The 18951-nt window shown below is 40.4% G+C and overlaps 1 protein-coding gene across 2 annotated transcripts in view; it reads left to right on the top strand.

Annotated features, from left to right (window-relative positions):
- FTO (FTO alpha-ketoglutarate dependent dioxygenase) overlaps positions 1-18951 on the top strand; it is a 410140-nt gene that overhangs the window by 213882 nt on the left and 177307 nt on the right. For both annotated transcript variants that reach the window (XM_003937274.4, XM_074402846.1), the window contains exon 8: positions 14967-15091. In XM_003937274.4, the coding sequence (XP_003937323.1) occupies positions 14967-15091 (125 nt within the window). The remainder of the gene's footprint in view (positions 1-14966; positions 15092-18951) is intronic.

The raw sequence follows: 18951 nt of genomic DNA, 5'->3' as shown, positions 1-18951 counted from the left end.
ATCAAATGAGATAAAGTTAATGAAAGCACTTTCCAAAGTTTGTCAGTTTGCACGTATATTAGCTTCAGGCACGGGCGTCTGATGTCTGGGTTAGATTTGTCTCTATTGCTTACTGATGTAAAATTTGACAAATTATTTGACCTTTCTGAGTCTCAGTTTTTTTCATCTGCAAAATGGAAGTGATAATATCTTTATCTTATAGACTTATTATTAGGATTCAGTAACATAGTGTATGTGAGCAGCACCTGGCATGTAGAAAGCACTCAATAATGGCTGCTGTGTCATTGCCGTCGTCGTCATCATCATCCTCCTCATCATCATGATTCAGAAAGCATCCAGGTTAAGAGACATCAGCTTATCTGGTATCAATGCATTCCGTTACTCCATGAGACCCTGGCATAAGACTGAATAGGGGGTAGAAAACAGTGTGGAGATTCCATAAAGAACTAAATGTAGAACTACCATTTGATCCAGCAATCCCACTACTGGTTATCCACCCAGAGGAAAAGAAGTCATTATACAAAAAAGATACTTGCATGTTTGTAGCAGCACAATTCACAATTGCAAAAATATGGAACCAGCCCAAATGTCCATCAACCAACGAGTGGATAAAGAAATACCACAATGGAATACTACTCAGCCATACAACGAAACGAAATAATGGCATTCACAGCAACCTGGATGGAATTGGAGACCATTATTCTAAGTGAAGTAACTCAAGAATGGAAAACTAAACATTGTATGTTCTCACTGATAAGTGGGAGCTAAGCTATGAAAACGCAAAAGCATCAGAATGATACAATGGACTCTGGGGACTTGGGGAAAAGGGTAGGGGGGAGGCGAGGGATAAAACGCTACACACTGGGTACAGTGTACACTGCTTGGGTGATGGGTGTGCCAAAATCTCAGGAATCACCACTAAAGAATTGATTCATGTAACCCAACACCACCTGTTCCCCAAAAACCTGTTGAAATAATAATAATTTTTAAAAGACCGAATGGGGGAAAGAGGAATAAAGAAAGGCTTCATTTTTATGACTCATTTTAGTAGATTTAATGTGACTCTGAGTGGCTGGTACTTTAGATTTATCCTAAATGTCAGTAGCAAAATTCTGGGGGAAAAAGGAGCTAACACTTATGGACTGGTAGCCACGTGTCAGTTACTATTGTAAGGCCTTTATATATAAAAAATGAATCCTGTAAGCTCTCAGAAGTAACCGCTACAAATATTCTCCTTTTATACACGAGGAAAGTGAGGTCCAGAGAGCATACGTAACTTGCCCATGGCCAACTTGGTCACAAAGGCAGTTGGCCTTCAGGGCCTTTGTTCTTCCTCCTGTGCTAAAGTCCTCAAGGACAAGAGAGACCTCCTGAGAGCCACCGATCGTAATATTTTCTTCATTGCAGCCAAAAGTGGAGAAGTTTGTGCATCAGCTTTGCTTGAATTTGAGATCTGTACTGTCCAGATCCCAGCTTACATATGGTGACATATGAAGTGTGGAATTGGTATGTGTGTGTGATTTTCCCAAATCTTTCTTTCTTTCTTTTTTTTTTTTTTCTTGACACAGAGTTTCACTTTTGTTGCCCAGGCTGGAGTGCAATGGCTCGGCTCACTACAATCTCCACCTCCTGGGTTCAATCCTGCCTCAGCCTCTTGAGTAGCTGGGATTACAGGCATGCGCCACCATGCCTGACTAAATTTGTATTTTTACAATATTTATGATGAGACTTTCATATTTTTAGTAGAGACAGTGTTTCTCCATGTTGGTCAGGCTGATCTCCAAAGCCCCACCTCAGGTGATCCACCTGCCTCAGCCTCCCAAAGTGCTGTGGTTACAGGCATGAGCTGCCGCGCCCGACCCAAATCTTTCATTTTTATGTATTTCTCTCATGTTCCAAAGCCCTGTCTGCTTAGTGTTCCAGAGCATTTCCAACTCCATGTGTCTAGTATGGACCTCTTCCCTTGTGGCTGTACAGTGGTAGGGGTGGCAGGGGGGTATATACTGTCTTTGTGCCTCCGTTTTTTCATCTTTAAAATGGAGATCCTTGATATATCATGATTGCTGGATTAACTGAGATAATGGTTGTTGGCATGGCAGGTTGTAAGCAGTGAACAAACATAGCTGTTGTGCTTATTGCCACTCTGGGGGGACCAGTTCTCTAGGCCTGGGGACAGTAGTAAAGTCTTGGCCGTACCTTCTGGCTTCACTCTCCTAAGCAGATAAAACGTCTACTAGGGCTTTGGTTTGGATGTTGCTGAAAGAGGAGGTGGGTGGGTGAGTGGGTGGGTGGGTGGGGGGTAGATATATACAAAGGAGTGAATGATAACAAAGAGCCTTTTCTGCTTCATTCTTGTGTAGAAAACATATGTTCAGTGATGCAGGCAGCAGTTGGGTTAAAGACACACTGTAGGGCTGCAGACAAAAGGCCTGTGCTCTTCCTGCATTCACGATGTTTGCAAACATATTCACTTGTCTCCCTTGTTAGGGACTGAGCTGTCAGCTGGATCCTCTTGCAAGTGTGATTTCTTTTTCCCGTTCCCTTTCAAAGGCCGTCCCTCCCTTCCCTTCTCCCCCAATGTTTTACACTTCATATAATCCAGTGTGCCCAACAGACCACTTCAGCCTTTGTGCTACTGATGTTTGGGGGAAGGAGGGAGTTGATCTGATGGAGGTCTTGGGTAACTTTTCACTTGTCCAAGGATCGGAAGGTGCTAAGCCGCTTTTAGGCCAAACATCATCAGTGGCTCAATTATTTCGTGCTTGGTGCAGTTAGCCATTCTTCACCTTCAATTAACAGTTAGGCCAATGGACAGATTAGTGCAGTGTAATTCTTAGAAGTGGCAGCTAGGAATTAGGGGCATGTGTGTCTTGTGGTGGGGTTGGGAGAGTTCTTGCTTTTATTTATAAAGTAAGTAGTTTTTGATAAAAAGATAAAGATAAGGCGAAGCATTGCCAAAATATGTGGAGAGAAGTCAGCTGTCATCCTAGTATTAATTATGTGAAATGTATGGGGAGGTCCATGTTTTAAGTCTGGATCCAGGTAGTAGTATTGTTATGTGCTGTGGCTGCAGTTTCAGCATTTTCATTTCTTTATTGAAGGTTTTGTGGCTTTGGGTTTATAGTCATCAAAGAGACTTTAGAAAGCTATAATTATGTATATTACTTTTTGTTATGTATATATATAAAACATAACTATTAGGTATAATACTTTTATGTATAATCTATTAACGTTGCTATTGTGGTAACAGCGAGGTAGAGATGTAAAGAATTAGCATGCCAAGTACTTCCACCACTGATTAATCATGGGCATTTCACCCTCCCGAAATAGACAAGTAAAAATCTGCAGAATGGGAATTACATAATCATCATACTTTATAAAGCATACCGTAATAAAACAAAATCAGTTTTATAGATGGTGGTCAGCGACAACAATTTTCTTGTCTTTGTAGAGATCTTGGATTGTGTCTTCATTGCTATATAATTGAGTCAGTCTTAAAGCTCTTGTTTCCTTTTTTTCCCCAAAAGTCTTGCTCTTGCTTTCTGTTTCGTGCTGTTGTTTATTAGTTGGGTTGTTCATCCAGAAAAGCAGCAGCATATTCCGAAGAAGGAAAGGCAACAGGGAGACAGAGAATTTCCCATTGGCTTAGAGCTGTAAATGGGTTGTTAGCTTATTTTAGCAGTGGGGCAATTATAATCCTGCTAATGAATAGGCTGGCAAGTGGAGTTTCCCATATATGGTGTCTTCTGGTGTGAGGATAATTTCAACACCTAAAAATCCACAGATAAAAATAAAAGCCATGTAAGTATTTTCTAACAGAAAGTGCCAACAAAGTCATCCTCCCAATACGTGTCAGAACTGACAAAGGAAACTACTGATGGTGTTATAACTTTTAGTACTGTCATCTGAAAATCCTTGAAAGGAAAACGTGGCAACGCATACATATTCCCCTCAGACTGAAAGTAACAGGCTGCAAAGATCTTAGTAGTGGGTGATGCTAATAGACTGCAAGTTGGTGTGAATTGCGCCTAAGGTGGCACCTTCCTCTTGTGCCTGGAGTGGAATGTCACCCAGAGCCAGCAGTAGAAAAGCTAGGGAATAAATTGATATTCTTTCCCATATCGAATGGATTCATTTCACAGAGATGGGAAAGAAGTGGGGATAAGAAGTACCCCCTGTGCCAGTGTGTTTCTGAGGCTCTTCCTTCCAGCGGATAGGTTTTGTGTTTTCCTGTTTGTAAAGGAGGCTAATGCTTCAGAAGCTAGAATGCTTCCTGAGCTCTCCTGGTAAGACTAATTATGCTGTTTCCTTATCCCGTCTATGAATCAGCTTTGTTACATAGAGTGCATGTGATAGTGACAAAGAGTAGACTCTATTGAAACAAACAAATCTATTAGGCTGCTTGGAAAACAGAGAGAGGAAAAAAAGAACAATGATTTTGTAAACTCCATAAAGGCCAAAAAAGGGCTTTCAGTAAGTATGCAGAGACTAGAAATCAAATCCCATTTCCTATCATAAGAAGCCTGTTGTTTCAGCCGTAGTAGTTAATGTACTGTATGTGAAAGATTTAAGACTGGTTGGAAAGCTCTGCTTCTGTTTTATTAGGCTGCTATTGAAAAGCCAACAGCATAACTTCGACTAGGTGCTTTGAGATTTCTTAATGGGCTGTCAGGGGCAAGACACCAGGGCTGTGCTATACTAGCTCTTTCCTGTACATTAAAACAACAGGGGCCAAGCGATCACATACAGAAGTATGAATTACTTGATGCTTTCTCTGTTCCATATGGCCAGCCATGTCTTTGGCAATTAATCATGTACAAAATCAGTCGAGTGCTCTCTGAAGCATTGAAGTCAACATTTAGTTGTACCTGTGCCAGTCGGGGCAGTGGGGTTGCAGGCGTAAAATAGCAGGACGAGGGGCTGCTGGCGCCAAGGCCCAAGCAGCTGGCTTCTATAAACAACACTTTTTTTTCCTCTTTCCCTTTCTCCCCCACCCCCTTTTTCTTTTCTTTTTTTTTTTTCTTTTTTTTTTTTCTTTCCTTGACAAATACACAGGGTTGTTTTTCACCGTCATCTGCAACACCAAAGTTGCCAACGGGAGCTCTGAGGTCTAGATTTCGTACACTGCCCCGACATGCGAGCTTAAACGTATAGGGCAGGCCCTCTTTTCCCACAGCAGCCTGAACATTCCAGCGGTCACCCACATGACTGTCCCCGGGAGTTTATGCAGTGGCAGGCAGGCTGCTGTGGCTCCATGGCTTTTGTCAAATAGAAATGAGGCAGAGTGATTTCTCTACTCATGGAAGGAGAAAGATGGGGGGTACGGTGTAAGTGCTTGGGGAAAAAAACAAAAATAAGTAGTCATTCAGAGTCATGGCTGTGATATTTTAGGATTTGGGTTTTGTAAATCAATATCCATATCTTTTCCCCTGTGATATTTCCCCCAAGACTTTATACATATGATGCTGCTGCCGATAGTCCTAATACCAATTTCTAACATTTGTCAAGTGTTTTATATATGCTGAGCACTGTGCTAAGCACTTGACGTGGATTATTTCATTTACTCTTCACAAGGGCTTCATGAGTTCGGTGCTATTACTTACACCGCTTTACGGATGAGGAAACTGATCAAAGAAACATTTTCCCTGAATTCTTTCCCCATAGACATTCTTGACTACTCTCAGCTAGCTCCCTTAGCTCAATAGTACATGATGGAGAAACACTAAAATATGTCTTACTGGCACATTTTTGAGGAGTCATGTGGTGAGCTCTGCGGAGATGTTCATTCAAATAAAGTGGGTCTTTGAGATGAACTGAACCAAGTGTGTCTTTAAGGTGGGAATAAAAGCCTGCTTTGTTGACAGCCTCTTGGAGACTTCTGCCTTTGTGCCTTCCTTTCAAGACAGTGGAGCTTATCTCCTGCTTTCCTGGGTGAGTTGACTATGAAGGGTGGGGGAGGGGAGGGGAGGCTGAAGACAGCAGCCTTAAGTAGTCCCGTAGACGTGGCACCCAGTGGCGACTTGGTGTTATCTGTTAGCCGAGGTCATCCAGGATGCGTTTTCTCAAATTCAGGAAACAGGGGAAAGAAAGTTTTAACATTGTGTAAACATTGGCACCCCCAAAACCTCCTGTTCCCGGAGAGGGAGATAAGGTAGGCAGAAGGGCTGAGGGGAATGTTTATTTGTTCTGCCGCTCTGTGGATCCAAGTGTGCTGGAAGTCTTCGGTGGTGCCCAGTCTGGTTTAGAAAATGTGAAGGCATCACTCAGCATTGAGCCAAAGAGGCCTCACAAAAGAGCCATCTTAAACTGACAATCACTAAATGAAGGAAGACCTGAGATTGACCTTTCTTTGATGGGACTAAGGCTATCTCAGTGGGTTCTGTGCCTTTCTTCTTCTTCTTCTTCTTCTTCTTCTTCTTCTTCTTCTTTTTTTTTTTTTTAAAAAAAGGAAAGAGAGAAAGAAAAAAAAAAAGTGTTCCTGGACTTTTGAAGAAGGGAGCCCTGGTTGGGGCTTTTGACAGCCTGTGGCAATGTTGATGTGAGGAAATAGCTTTCCCAGCTGATAACATCTTAAACCAAGTTTCTTCACAAGTTGAACCTTTAGCCCTCATTATCAGTCAGAGCATATCTTTGTAATTTGTGTGTGCAGAGGGGAAATACAACCCTAACATGAGACAGCTATGTATATAAAAAGTGTTGGGGGTGACATTTTTCCCATAATAACAGTATTACTTCTGTGATGGTGGTGAGGATGGATGGATGGGGAGGTCAGAAAGGTACGCCGTTCTGGGAACCTGGTGTGTAAATGCCTTTTGAAATTGCAAGAACAGTAGTAGATTTTTTCTTTTTTAATGAACTCTGTAGAGGGATTACCAGCCATATTTGTAGAATGCCATCCTGTTTCCATGCATTTCCTTGGACAACGTTCTTTGATTTGTAAGAAGGAGAGATTTAAGTCCGAGTTTGGAGCTACAGGTCTCTCAGAAGCTGTTGCATCATATCAGAGAGGAACCAAAACGATTAAAGATTTGTGTAGAATTTATTAGTAAAGAGTAAATGGTGTAAGTCACCTTTTAAATCTCAGAGTGATTCCTCTCTGAAAACCCTGCTTCAGCAAATTCTGCTATGGTACGGTGGAATTAGCACATACTGAAAGTTACTGACTGTAGCAATTTGCCCCACAAAAATTAGGTGAATTACTGAGTTTTAATTGAATATATTCAGAACTGGAAGACTTTTTCCAAGAAAGATAGGAATTTTAAACCCAAAATTCAAGGCTCCTTGGAGTTTTTGGTTTCTCTTTTCTGATTTGCAATCAGTCTCTCTTCTCTCTCTCTCTCTCTCTCTCTCTCTGGCTGTGAGTTTTTTGCTTTGGTTTTATACATAAAGTTTTGAGCCACGAGAAATGAAAGACTCTGGGAAATTCTTAAGGGTCCTTAACATGCTGTGTGTTGCCAGTCCAAACTAGTTTTCTCTGCTGAAATGGACAAGGGGAGACTTCCTCCTATATATGCCCTCACATTAGGAGGGCATATGTTTAGACACATCCATCCAAATGACCGTTGCCCTTTTAAGTAGTCACCTACCAAGGGCATAGATTTATTTTTCTTGATTCTGTTTTTTAAAAATAGTTTTTCCAGCCCCATTCTTAGACTCATCTTCAAGAATAGTTTGAATCAAATCAAAGCTTGTTTCACATACTGTTTTTGACCTTGAATAGTGCTCTCTGGCTTGATCGTTAGCTTGACTCCCCAGACATGTTCCAGCATGTCATTTGGCTTCATTTATTCCAAAGCATCCCTCAGGAGTCCACTTTCACAGCACGTTGCCATTCTAGGCACTGTGGAGATTATTAAGAAATGGACATGGACCCTTCTGGTCTAATTGAGCCCACGCTCTGGAGGAGAAAAAATTTAAATGAATGTGTAAGTGCAATGGAGTACGACATGGTGGTGCATAAAAAGAGTGATCAGCTCTACTTAATTTGGTGGAAGGGTGTAGTTTGTGGGAGACTTCACAGAGGAGGTGTTATTTGAGATGTTTCTTGAAGAATGAGTAGTTACTGGAAAGTAATACAGCAAAGATAACAATTGAAGTATAGTATAGAACAACCATGTATTTTCAGAGAATTACAGCTTGATATGAAATAGAAGATGATAGGACATACATTTTGAGAAGTAAGCAGGACCTGTATGAAAAAGGTTTTTTCCCCCCCAGGCTAAGGAATTTGGACTTTGAAAAAATTATTTTTTTTGTATCCTCCAAATGCCAATAACTGAAGCATATGTAAACAAAGGTACTCTGGTTTAGGTGAGATTTTGAAGCCAAAGCTCCTTGTCTTCTTGGTGACCCTAAGAAACTTCATGGTGGCACCACAGCTTCATGACAAAAGCCTAAAAACCACAACCATGGGTGATGCTGAGTTAGTCAAAAGGAAATAACATGGTTGGACATGTACTTTTAAAAGATCACTCTTGAAGCAGGAAAAATCATGGAAGGGGTGAGATGTACACAGACAGACGCGACTGGAGGCCTTACACGGTCCAGATGAGAGGTGGGTCTGAACTAAACCTATGGCTGCGGGGAAGGGGACAGATTTTAGGCATACTGAAGAGAGAGGAATCATAGGATTTTTCATGTTTAGGTATAGGCAGTGCAGTAAAGGGAAAGGGAGGAGATTAGGGTGATAGCGAGGGTTCTATTCGGAATTATTGCATTGATAGTAGTGCAGTCACTGTTCTAGGGAAATACAGAAGGAGAGCAAAAGTAGTCAGTTCAAATGTGGACAGGTGAAGGTCAGAATCTTATGTTTGAGGCAGCATGTTTAAGGAAGATAGCCAGTTGTTGGCTATATGGAACCAGAGCTTAGTGGAAAGGTCTGCTTAAATCTAGAAGTGTAGAGATGTCAGTAGTCTACAGGGAACCCTGAAAGCCGCTGGAAGGGCAAATCACACAGCGAGGGAGCCAGCTGAAGAGATGAGAGGGGGATGAAAGGTATGACCTTGGGATGACAACAGCTTCTTATCTTAGAATGAGGAACAGCATACAGGAGACTAAGAAGGACCAGCTTAGTGTTGGGTACTGGCCCAGGAGAGAGAGGTGTCCACTACTGGAGTGAGATGAAGTAAAATCAGAACTGGTTCTAAATATAAAACCCACCCTCCAAGGATAAAGAGATACAGATTTCTACCACTAGGGATATGCAAAATGCTATGCCTCTGGCTTCTGGTACATACACCTTTTATGGTTGTGATTATTCAGTGGTTGCCTGATTTCCTTTAAAGTTTTTTCACTTAAAGTAATAGACATCTTCAGGAATCCCTTTGTTAAACCAGCATAGCCTAGCACAAGGTAGATTGGCAGAGTTTAAGATGAAACCAAACTGTAATAGTCATGGCAGCATGTGTACCAGGCAACTCGTACTTACTTACAAGAACTGTGGAGAGGGTCTGTTCTCATCACCATTTGGAGTTATGGGAAGGACCCACAGCTGGAGGTGACGGCGGGGATTTGAACAGCCAGCACTCTAAAGAATATGTTAATACTTAGTTCTTTCTGATCTGGCCTGCATTTCCGTAGGTCTCTGTTCAAAAAAAAAGGTACTAATGAAATGAAATTTAGCCTCTAGTGCACGTTTTCTGAATCTGTGGGGATTTTTTTCTTGTCTTTTGGGAGGAGGGGTGGGAGAACGTGTTTTTGGTAATATTAGACCATTTAGAAATTGTTAGTTGTTTGAAGACAGTTCTGTGTTCCTACTAATGGGGAAATGGCCTATAAACATTTCCTGGGGAAGTCAACCCTTGAAAAGCCGACACTATTATAAGGAGTAAAAATATCATGTTAATTGCCTTGTAAAAAGAACACTTTTTTGACACTGAAATTTCCTTCTGTGCAATGGTTTCTTTTCACCCTGAATTTTAAAGTTTGAATGTTCAAAGTTCCCCCTTCCTTTCCTAATATTAAAATAGTTTTTGGCAACAAAATTTGTTTTTGTCGTTAAGTTATATTTCTCCATATTTTTACTACTTATTTACTAGATGTGTTTACTTAAAACTTGTTTTCTGTATTCTTACTTGTTTTAAAAATGTGACGCAAATGCAGTTTTTAATTTCATAAAATTTACATACAATAAAATTGGAATTGGCCTTTTTTGGTGTACAGTCCTGTAGGTTTTTTGTGTTTTTATTTTTTTGTTTGTGCCTTTTTTTGAGATGTTGCCCAGGCTGGAGTGCAGTGGCATGATCTTGGCTCACTACAACCTCCTCCTCCCGCGTTCAAGCAATTCGCCTGCCCCAGCCTCCCGAGTAGCTGGGATTACAGATGCGTGCCACCACACCTGGCTAACTTTTGTATTTTTCATAGAAGCAGGGTTTGCCGTGTTGGCCAGGCTGATCTTGAACTCCTGATCTCAAATGATCTATCTGTCTTGACCTCCCAAAATGCTGGGAATACAGGCATGAGCCACGTGTCCTATGAGTTTTAAAGTTTGTATAAACTAATGTAACCACCACCACAATCAAGGTACAGAATGGTTCCATCATGCTCAAAAATTCCTTCGTGCTGTCTCTTGCCCAACCTAATCCCTAGCAACCACTGTTACGTTGTTTGTCCCTGTAGAATTGCCTGTTCCAGAATGTCAGATAAGTGGTTTTGTTCACTGAGCATAATGTGTTTGAGATGCTTCTGAGTGGTGGCGCACATCACTTGCTCAGCCCTTTTTATTGCTGAGTGGTATTCTGTTGTGTGAATGTATCACCGCATATTTATCTATTTACCTTTTGAAGAACATTTAGGTTGTTTCCAGTTTTTGGTGATTATGAAGAAAGTTGCTGTAAACATTTGTATACATATCTTTGTTTGAACGTTAAGTTATCATTTTTTAAGATAAATCCCTATAAATGAGATTGCTGGGTCATAGGCCAAATGTATGTTTAGCTTTATAAGAAATTTCCTAGCAATTTGTCAGAATTGTAGTATTTTGCATTCCTCCTAGCAGTGTCGAAACTATTAAAAACATGAATGCTATTTTAGATGCTCTTGGGTTGGGGTTGGCAAATTATGTTTCACAGTGCCTTGGAGCATGACAAAGGGGGGACCTCTAGGTCCTCCATACCAGCTTCAAAGAGAACTGTTCCCATTTTGTTTGTTGTGTATATTGGAGTTGCATGTAGGATACATTTGAGGAGAAAGGAGCTTTATCTGCCAAGTGTTAAAAACCATTGCAGTAGGGAAGTGTGTCCACAGTGTGAGATGTGGATCACAAGTGACACAGGGTGAGCTAGGTGGAACTTGGGGGCTCTGGACATAAGGACCGCACTGTGAGACAGTGATTCTCTCTTCAGCTCCATCTGTTTATGTGATTATGTCAAGAAAGTCTTCATTTAAATCTGCTGCATCGTTATTCTCCACCACTTGTTAATATCTTCTTTTACAAGCAGAGAGCATGCTTTAGCCTCAGAGCCTTCAGCAAGCAACAATATCGATCTAGAATGTAATATAGAGCTTTGTTTATATTTACTTTTATGATTGTCTTCTCATTTATAAGTACCATTGGTTTTACCATTTTGCATTTGAAGTCAATTTATATTTTTTTAAAAAGCCAATTTTCATAGTATTATTATTTTTTTACTTCTATTTAGAAATTACTATGAATATGAGTCTATTTAAATGAAAATATTAAATACGGTATTATATAGTTCATATACAAATCTGGCAAGAATTATGAGGATGTGCCAGAATAAATGAAGTTGAGGAAATTCTTGAACTACAGTATCTGGTTATTTCACGAAACCTTAGAGTGAGTCCCTTAGTAAAGTGAAGAGCTTCTTGTAAAGCATGTAACTATTGCTTACTTTATCCATTTTGTGAGTTTACCATTTATGTGATAGTAATTTCTTAAAAGAAGATAGCCTTCATTGTTTTGTTTTTGGAATACTTACTTTTCAAGTCCCTTCTTTATTCATTGATTTGATAGATATTTTGTGGACAATGGGATACAGCATTGAAGTAAACAGGCAACATCCCATTTCTTTGTGAAACTTACTTTCTTACATCCTTGTTCCTTCCCCTCTTAAGACTGTTCAGGGCCTATGGAAAACAAGGACCCCTGGATAAAATGCAAATAATATGAAAGGCAAGGAAGAGGTAAATGACATTGAAAAAAATAAACATTTTAATAGAGTCACAGAGGGAAATAATTTTAGTTTAATCATGTTTTTGGAGCTAGCTAGATGTCTACTTTTTCATTTGATGCATTTTTGCATTTTGCTAAAATGATATATATATACCTACAGACATAACAATAAACGATATGACTTTTTTTTTGAGACAGAGGTTCACTCCTATTGCCTGGGCTGGAATGCAGTGGCACGATCTTGGCTCACTGCAACCTCTGCCTTCTGGGTTCAAGTGATTCTCCTGCCTCAGCCTCCTGAGTAGCTGGGATTACAGATGCCTGCCACCACACCTGGCCAATTTTTTTGTATTTTTAGTAGAGATGGGGTTTCACTATGTTGGCCAGGCTGGTTTTGAACTACTGATCTCAGGTGATCCACCCACCTTGGCCTCCCTAAGTGCTGGGATTACAGGTGTGAGCCACCGCGCCTGGCCGATAAAACTACACGATGTTTTGAGGTTCCTTCCAACTTTAAGTACATGAGGTAGTTTGTCACAGACAAGGAGTGGTACTGTTGTTAGAACAACCGCTAATGCTCAGACCTCTCTGAAATTAGACATCTTTTGGATTAGAGATCATAGATTGGTAGCTGCCTAAATTCTGTTCAGCTCATTGGTGTTTCTTGTTTGACCCACATGGCATTTAGAAAAAAAATTTAGTGAGTTTACAAGATTTACAAAATCAATTTTTACATTGAACACACACACATACACACACACACACACACACACACACACACACACACACACACCAGATTTCTTGTTTATTTTGAAAATTCATGAATCTTGCATTAATGAGCCAGGTTTTCTGCTGGCTGGATCTGAATAGTGGTTGCATTTTTTTAGGCAGAACATGTGTTCTCTTTCAGTAACCTCTGCTTAACTCATTCATGTTATTTGCCTGGCCAAGTGTGTATTTGAATTTGCAACCCCTGGATCCTGGGTTTTATGCTCTGGAATTACCTAGAGAAGCTGAACATTCCTCCTTGTACTGGAAAGCTGGACATGTTGTTCCCACAGAAGCTGCTTGAGAACCAGGTGTATCTCCTAGTATAGTAGATGGAGTACTGACCCCAGGAGGCAGGGTCCTCTTCCTGGCTAGTATCAGGTGGATTATCCAGGCTCTTTCACACTGGTACTATTTTCTGCCTTATAGGTTTACATCAGTTAACAATGATAAGCAGCCGAAACAGGTTCTGATGAATTTTTTGTTATTGTTTTTTGAGATGGAGTCTCACTCTGTTGCCCAGGCTGGAGTACAGTGGTGTGATCTCAGCTCACTGCAAATTCCATCTCTCAGGTTTTAAGCAATTCTCCTGCCTCAGCCTCCTAAGTGGCTGTTACTACATGTGCGTGCCACCATGCCTGGCAGATTTTTGTGTTTTTAGTAGAGATGGGGTTTCCCCATGTTGCGCAGGCTGGTTTCAAACTCGTGACCTCATGCAATCTGCCTGCCTCTGCCTCCCAAAGTGCTGGGATTACGGGCATGAGCCACCGTGCCCAGCCCTGATGAATTTAAACAAAATGAGACTTTATTGAAAGGATATTGGGAGACTGACACTATCAAAGGAAAAGCGAATGATCTGCACTTGGAAAGTTCCAGAAACTAGAGATACTCTGAGGACCATGGGTGGAAGGAATTAAGGGAACTGATAAATTGCCTCTGCATTTTTCCTCATTTCTCTGTCATTCCTCTCTAGAGTCTAAAGTCCTCAAAAAGAATCAAGTTGCTCTGGCCGACATCCTTGATAGGGGAGGATAGGACACCTTGGTTGACAGTCCCTCTAAGACTTTATACCGTGAAAGAAAAGACTTTGCAAGAGGAGATTTAGGTGATGTCGCCAGACAAAGGGGATGAGGTATGGAATGATGCAATAGAAACAACAAGGGTTCATTAGTCCTCTTCTCAAGGTTGTCATGAAGACGATAAATATGCACTGTCAAATGCTATAAAGGAGTAAGGGAATAGTGTTTCAATTTTCATGAGAACCAAGTTATGGGTGTGCTTTTTAAGTAAACAAATCTATTGGCATCTGTTAGATAAGAAATATATTGAATGACTTAGAACACAGACAATTTCATTGAAATTGAAATGACAATTTTATTCCTTTTAGCAATTGCTTTGGTTATGAAATCTCCAGAGAAGCCACACGAACTTTAAATTTTAAAAAATCTGTAAAATCTAAAGATGTTCTTTGAAATCCTTATTCCAAGAAATGGTCTTTCTGATTTTTGTGTTCCTGTTATTTTCTTCGCAAGATCTTGATTTGCAACAAGCAAGGAAAACGAGTGAATCTTTCCCCATCTTCCCCTGTAAAACATTGCTGGCATGGGTAGAAATTTAAAGTAATGATTCATATGAGAGAGGCAGAGAAAGCCTCAGCTGGGTGGCAGGAAACAGTGAAAGTCAGACAGTGCTCTTTTTTAAAAAGGCAAAACAAACAACTCACAGTGAAGTGTACGTGAAAATCATTTCTAATAATAGCTCATGGTAGGCAATTCCCAGGAAAAAAACAATCGTTGGTGTGCTGAGAAAATTAGAGTAAGAATGCGCAGTATCTTGATGTGTTACTTAAGGCAATGGAGCCTTAGCGTTTACCTTATGTGCCATGTACATTGATTAAACACAAATATATGCTGGCCATTTTTGGCCATCATTTACCATATTGATTTGTTAGCAGGGGAACTGTAATAAAAAAGCCATTGATTTACTGTCCTTATTTGCTTATGGGCTTTTTTTTTATTATTAATTTTTCACTTTTTCTTTCTCTTTTTTGGATCATTTCTTGTAGACAAATGCTGTGCTTCATGAAGTTAAAAGAGAGGGGCTCCCCGTGGAACAAAGGAATGAAATCTTGACCGCCATCCTTGCCTCGCTCACTGCGCGCCAGAACCTGAGGAGGGAATGGCATGCCAGGTTAGTTCTGTTATGAAATGGGATTTGTTGTTCTTGACAAACAAGAACTATATTTGGCCAAGCCCCTCCTGATGGCTGGCCTCGTCCCTTTCCTTTGAGGGGACCATGAAAAATAAGCATATTTAAGCTGCTTCCAGCTAAAGTTAGCTTTCCTGCCCATGTACCTACGTTAATTGTAATGATCCATTGGCGTCATCAGTATGTTTACACAATTTGTCAGGAATAAATTCCAATTTAGCATGCATGTTTGCATTTTAAGCATAATGTAATATGAGTACCTGATGCTGAAGAACTCTTTTTAATCAACAGTCTAAAAGACTAGCATTACTATTTCATTAGGACAGATGTCAGGGAAATCTGTACAGTGCTGTTATATCACTGTGCAGAGCAGATTACTTGAAAGCATAGTCGTGCATCCCTTAATGATGGGCATAGGTTCTGAGAAATGTGTCCTAGGTGATTCCCATTGTGTGAACTTCATAGACTACACTTACGCAAACCTTGATGACAGAGCCTGCTATACACCTAGGCTATATGGCGTAGCCTGTTGCTCCTGGGCCGCAGACCCGTACAGCATGTTACTATACTGAATGTCATAGGCAGTCGTAACACAACGGTAAGTATTAGTGTATTTATACACAGCTCGGTATAGAAACGGTACTGTAAAAACATGGTTTTATAATCTTATGGGATGGGACCACTGACATAGATAAGGATCGCTGTTGACCAAAACGTCGAAAAAATTATTCTGTGGCAATGACCGTAGTCTATTTATCAAGCCCATTTTTAGGGTTGACCAACTGGGAATGACTCTTGTTTCAACCTGGTCTCTTTCCATGGGGTTTCCTGTGCTTAGAAACTGTGTTACTGGTGAAAAGTGTCTTTAAATCATCTTTTTTGAAAAATGGTTGATATTGTGGGAGGCAAGAACTAGTACTCTCACATGTTAGGGTCATCTTTTAGATCTGTAGTTTGTAAAAATTATTGAATTGTCATCTGTCTCTAAGCAAGAGGGAGAGCAATCAGGAAGGGTAGGGCATATTTTGTCTCAGCGTCTTATTTGGTGACTGAAAATTCTATGTGCCTGGGAGTCCAGAACATTTATTAATAGGTATAATATTCCCCAAATGACTTCATTTAAAAAGAATTTATGATAATTGATAGCTTTACTAGTAATAATTATAAAAATAGATTTGTCTGAACAAGGCTGAAGATGAGCATTTTCCAAGAAAGGAGACAGTATGAAGTATTGATTCTCACTGGGTATCAGAAAGCTGCTTTTTCAAATGTGTGTTATCTTTAAACTCAGACTTGTATTTAAATAGTAATCTAAAAATTCCCAACGGTATTTCCCTTCCCCTTCCCCCATCGTTTTGGTGGTATGGTCGAAGTAAATGGCAGACAGTTTCTTTTAAAAAAAAGTGTACAAAAATAGAGACAGGGTCTTGCCATGTTATCAGGCTGGTCTTAAACTCCTTGCCTGAAATGATCCTCTTGCCTTGGCCTCCCAAAGTGCTGAGATCACAGGTGTGAGCCACCATGCCTGGCCAGTGGCAGACGATTTCAACTAAAGTAATGACTAAATGATTTCCAATTTACCTTTCAATAACTAATTTTAAAATTTTCTTTATATTACGAGTTAAGCATGTATATTCATGAAAGTACAAATATTAAGGAATAGGATCTCAGTTTGGGGACATCTAAGGGGTTTCTTTGTGTCTGTTTAATGTTTCATGTCTTCCCCATGATGATTCTAATTAAATAGAAAGGAAGAAAGAATTCCTTTGTAATCTCTCCTCCATTTCCCTTCTGTCCAAAGACGATGTGGCCCAGTGAGAGCGCCAATGGGTATCTTTTGTTGAGTGCATTTGGTTTGTTAACAATAATTTCTTAATACACCAAATCATTAGACAACATGGTCAAAGTGGCCTGTTTGAAAGGAATCTGCTTTCAGCATTTCTGGCCCTTACTGCTAACAATTTAATCAGAAGCTGGAGCCAGTGTTGAAGTTGATGTAGTCTAGCAACTGAAACAAAAATTCTCAAGTCCTTTGTGTTAAGGGAGGAGGAAAGAAAGAGCTTAGCAGCTGACACTGTGCAGGCCCCCTTAAAACTAAACACCTGAAAGAAAATTTCAAGAGGCTGATGTCTTGAGATCTCAGAAGGAAAAGTGTCCTCAGAGTATTAAATAACCATCATAATCCTTCTCCCCACCCCTTCTTCATCCCCATTTGATGTTTCCCATCCTAGTGACCTACCTACAGACTCATCCATGTGATCCGTATAAACAGACGGTTACCATACACCTTTCTTTTCCTCATCAAAGTGTCATCTGGCTGTCTGGAATTGGGCATTGCCTCGAGTACCTGTCAGGCGGGTGGTGGTGAAAGTTATAAAACATCCACTGTGGTGCTTACTGAGCAGCCTAGTTTTAGAGATTGGCCTATTGTGTACTTCGGAATTACACAAGGAAAAATGTGCTTTGACAGAAAATAATTAGCACTCACCAAAGGCCAAGCAATAGGTTACAGTATTTTACTTTCATCAAAGCTATCAGGGGATCAGTTAGATTAGATAATAGAATTTTTTTTTCCTCTGAAAGTTAAATACAGATGACTCTAATTACCTTATATTGCACGTTAGAGAATGCATTATGAATTGTACAACTTCAAGAAATTTAGGTCAACAGAGCCGCCGCAGCTGGCAATAACTTTAGTATGTCTTTTGTAATAAAGGTTTTTACCCCTCTTTAGCAGGTTCATTTGCGATCATATTAAGGAGAATTTTTAAAGTAAAACTTGTAACCTGGTTATAAAATATTTGTCTGTCTCTCAGGTCGGGCGCCAAGCCATTGTTTGGGACTCACTGAAGTCTCTTAAACTGAAGCATATGTTCCTTGTAATTTAGCTTTTTGAGGAAAGTGTCAGTTTTGGATGACTTGGGGTAACCGAGTTTGTCACAGTGTCACACAACCCGGCGACTCTAGAGGCACATCTGAGTGCTTCGGGTTTCCTTCTCCAAGCTTGGTAATCCCATAAACAACCCTCTCCAAATAGGCTTATTAGGGCTGTCTATTCACTTCCCCAGAGTTGAATGATCCAAAGGACGTTGGGAGAAGCTGTGTGAATGCAGGGTAAGTGTTAACAGAAGTGGGACAGAATTTCTGAAGATTCGCCTTTGTTTATCCAGTCCCCTCTGCCTGATGGACAGCTTGTTATAGCTTTTAAAGAACTGGGCAAGCCCTCTGATCCGACCCCTTCTTGACCTATGCAGCCCAAAGGTCAGTCTGTAGCTAATAAACTCTGAGATTCTTAGGGTCTACTGTAGGAAAAGGCAGAAAAAGAGCAGCTGCAAGGACCGGGTGTCCCAGGATAGGCTACTTTAGGGTCACTCTCTGATAATGAAAATGATTACCAAATTATATGGAAGTTTAACCGCAATCGTGAGTGAGAGGAGGGTGGGGCCCAGCGTATTAGGTTTGATAAATGAACTGTGAAGAGGCCCATCTGGCTCTCAGCATCTTTTCTCCCCCTCTTTCCCTACCAAGGGGAAACATTTTAAAATAACAGCAGTACATATAGACTCAATGACCCATGCAAGGAGCTGGAATGGATTAAGATTTAATGGTGACAGTGGAAGAAATTATCATTTGAAAAGTGCTCCAAAGAAAAGGTACAGTTTAATGTCCACACCCGAGTTGTCTTTCTAAATAAAATATATTAAAAGTCAGTGCCTTTTTTATCTTCTGCAAAGCCTCAGCGTCTTTCCTAGATGGCTGAAAATTTTGAGGGTGTTGTTTATTGTGGAATAATTATTCATAGTTTAGCTTCAGGAATGGATTGGGCTTCCTTTGCCTTGAAG

The sequence above is a fragment of the Saimiri boliviensis genome, chromosome 1 (genome assembly GCF_048565385.1).
Source record: "Saimiri boliviensis isolate mSaiBol1 chromosome 1, mSaiBol1.pri, whole genome shotgun sequence".
NCBI lineage: Eukaryota > Metazoa > Chordata > Mammalia > Primates > Cebidae > Saimiri > Saimiri boliviensis.
The sequence above is the reverse complement of the archived record's forward strand: the minus strand, read 5'-3'. Positions and strand labels throughout refer to the sequence as shown.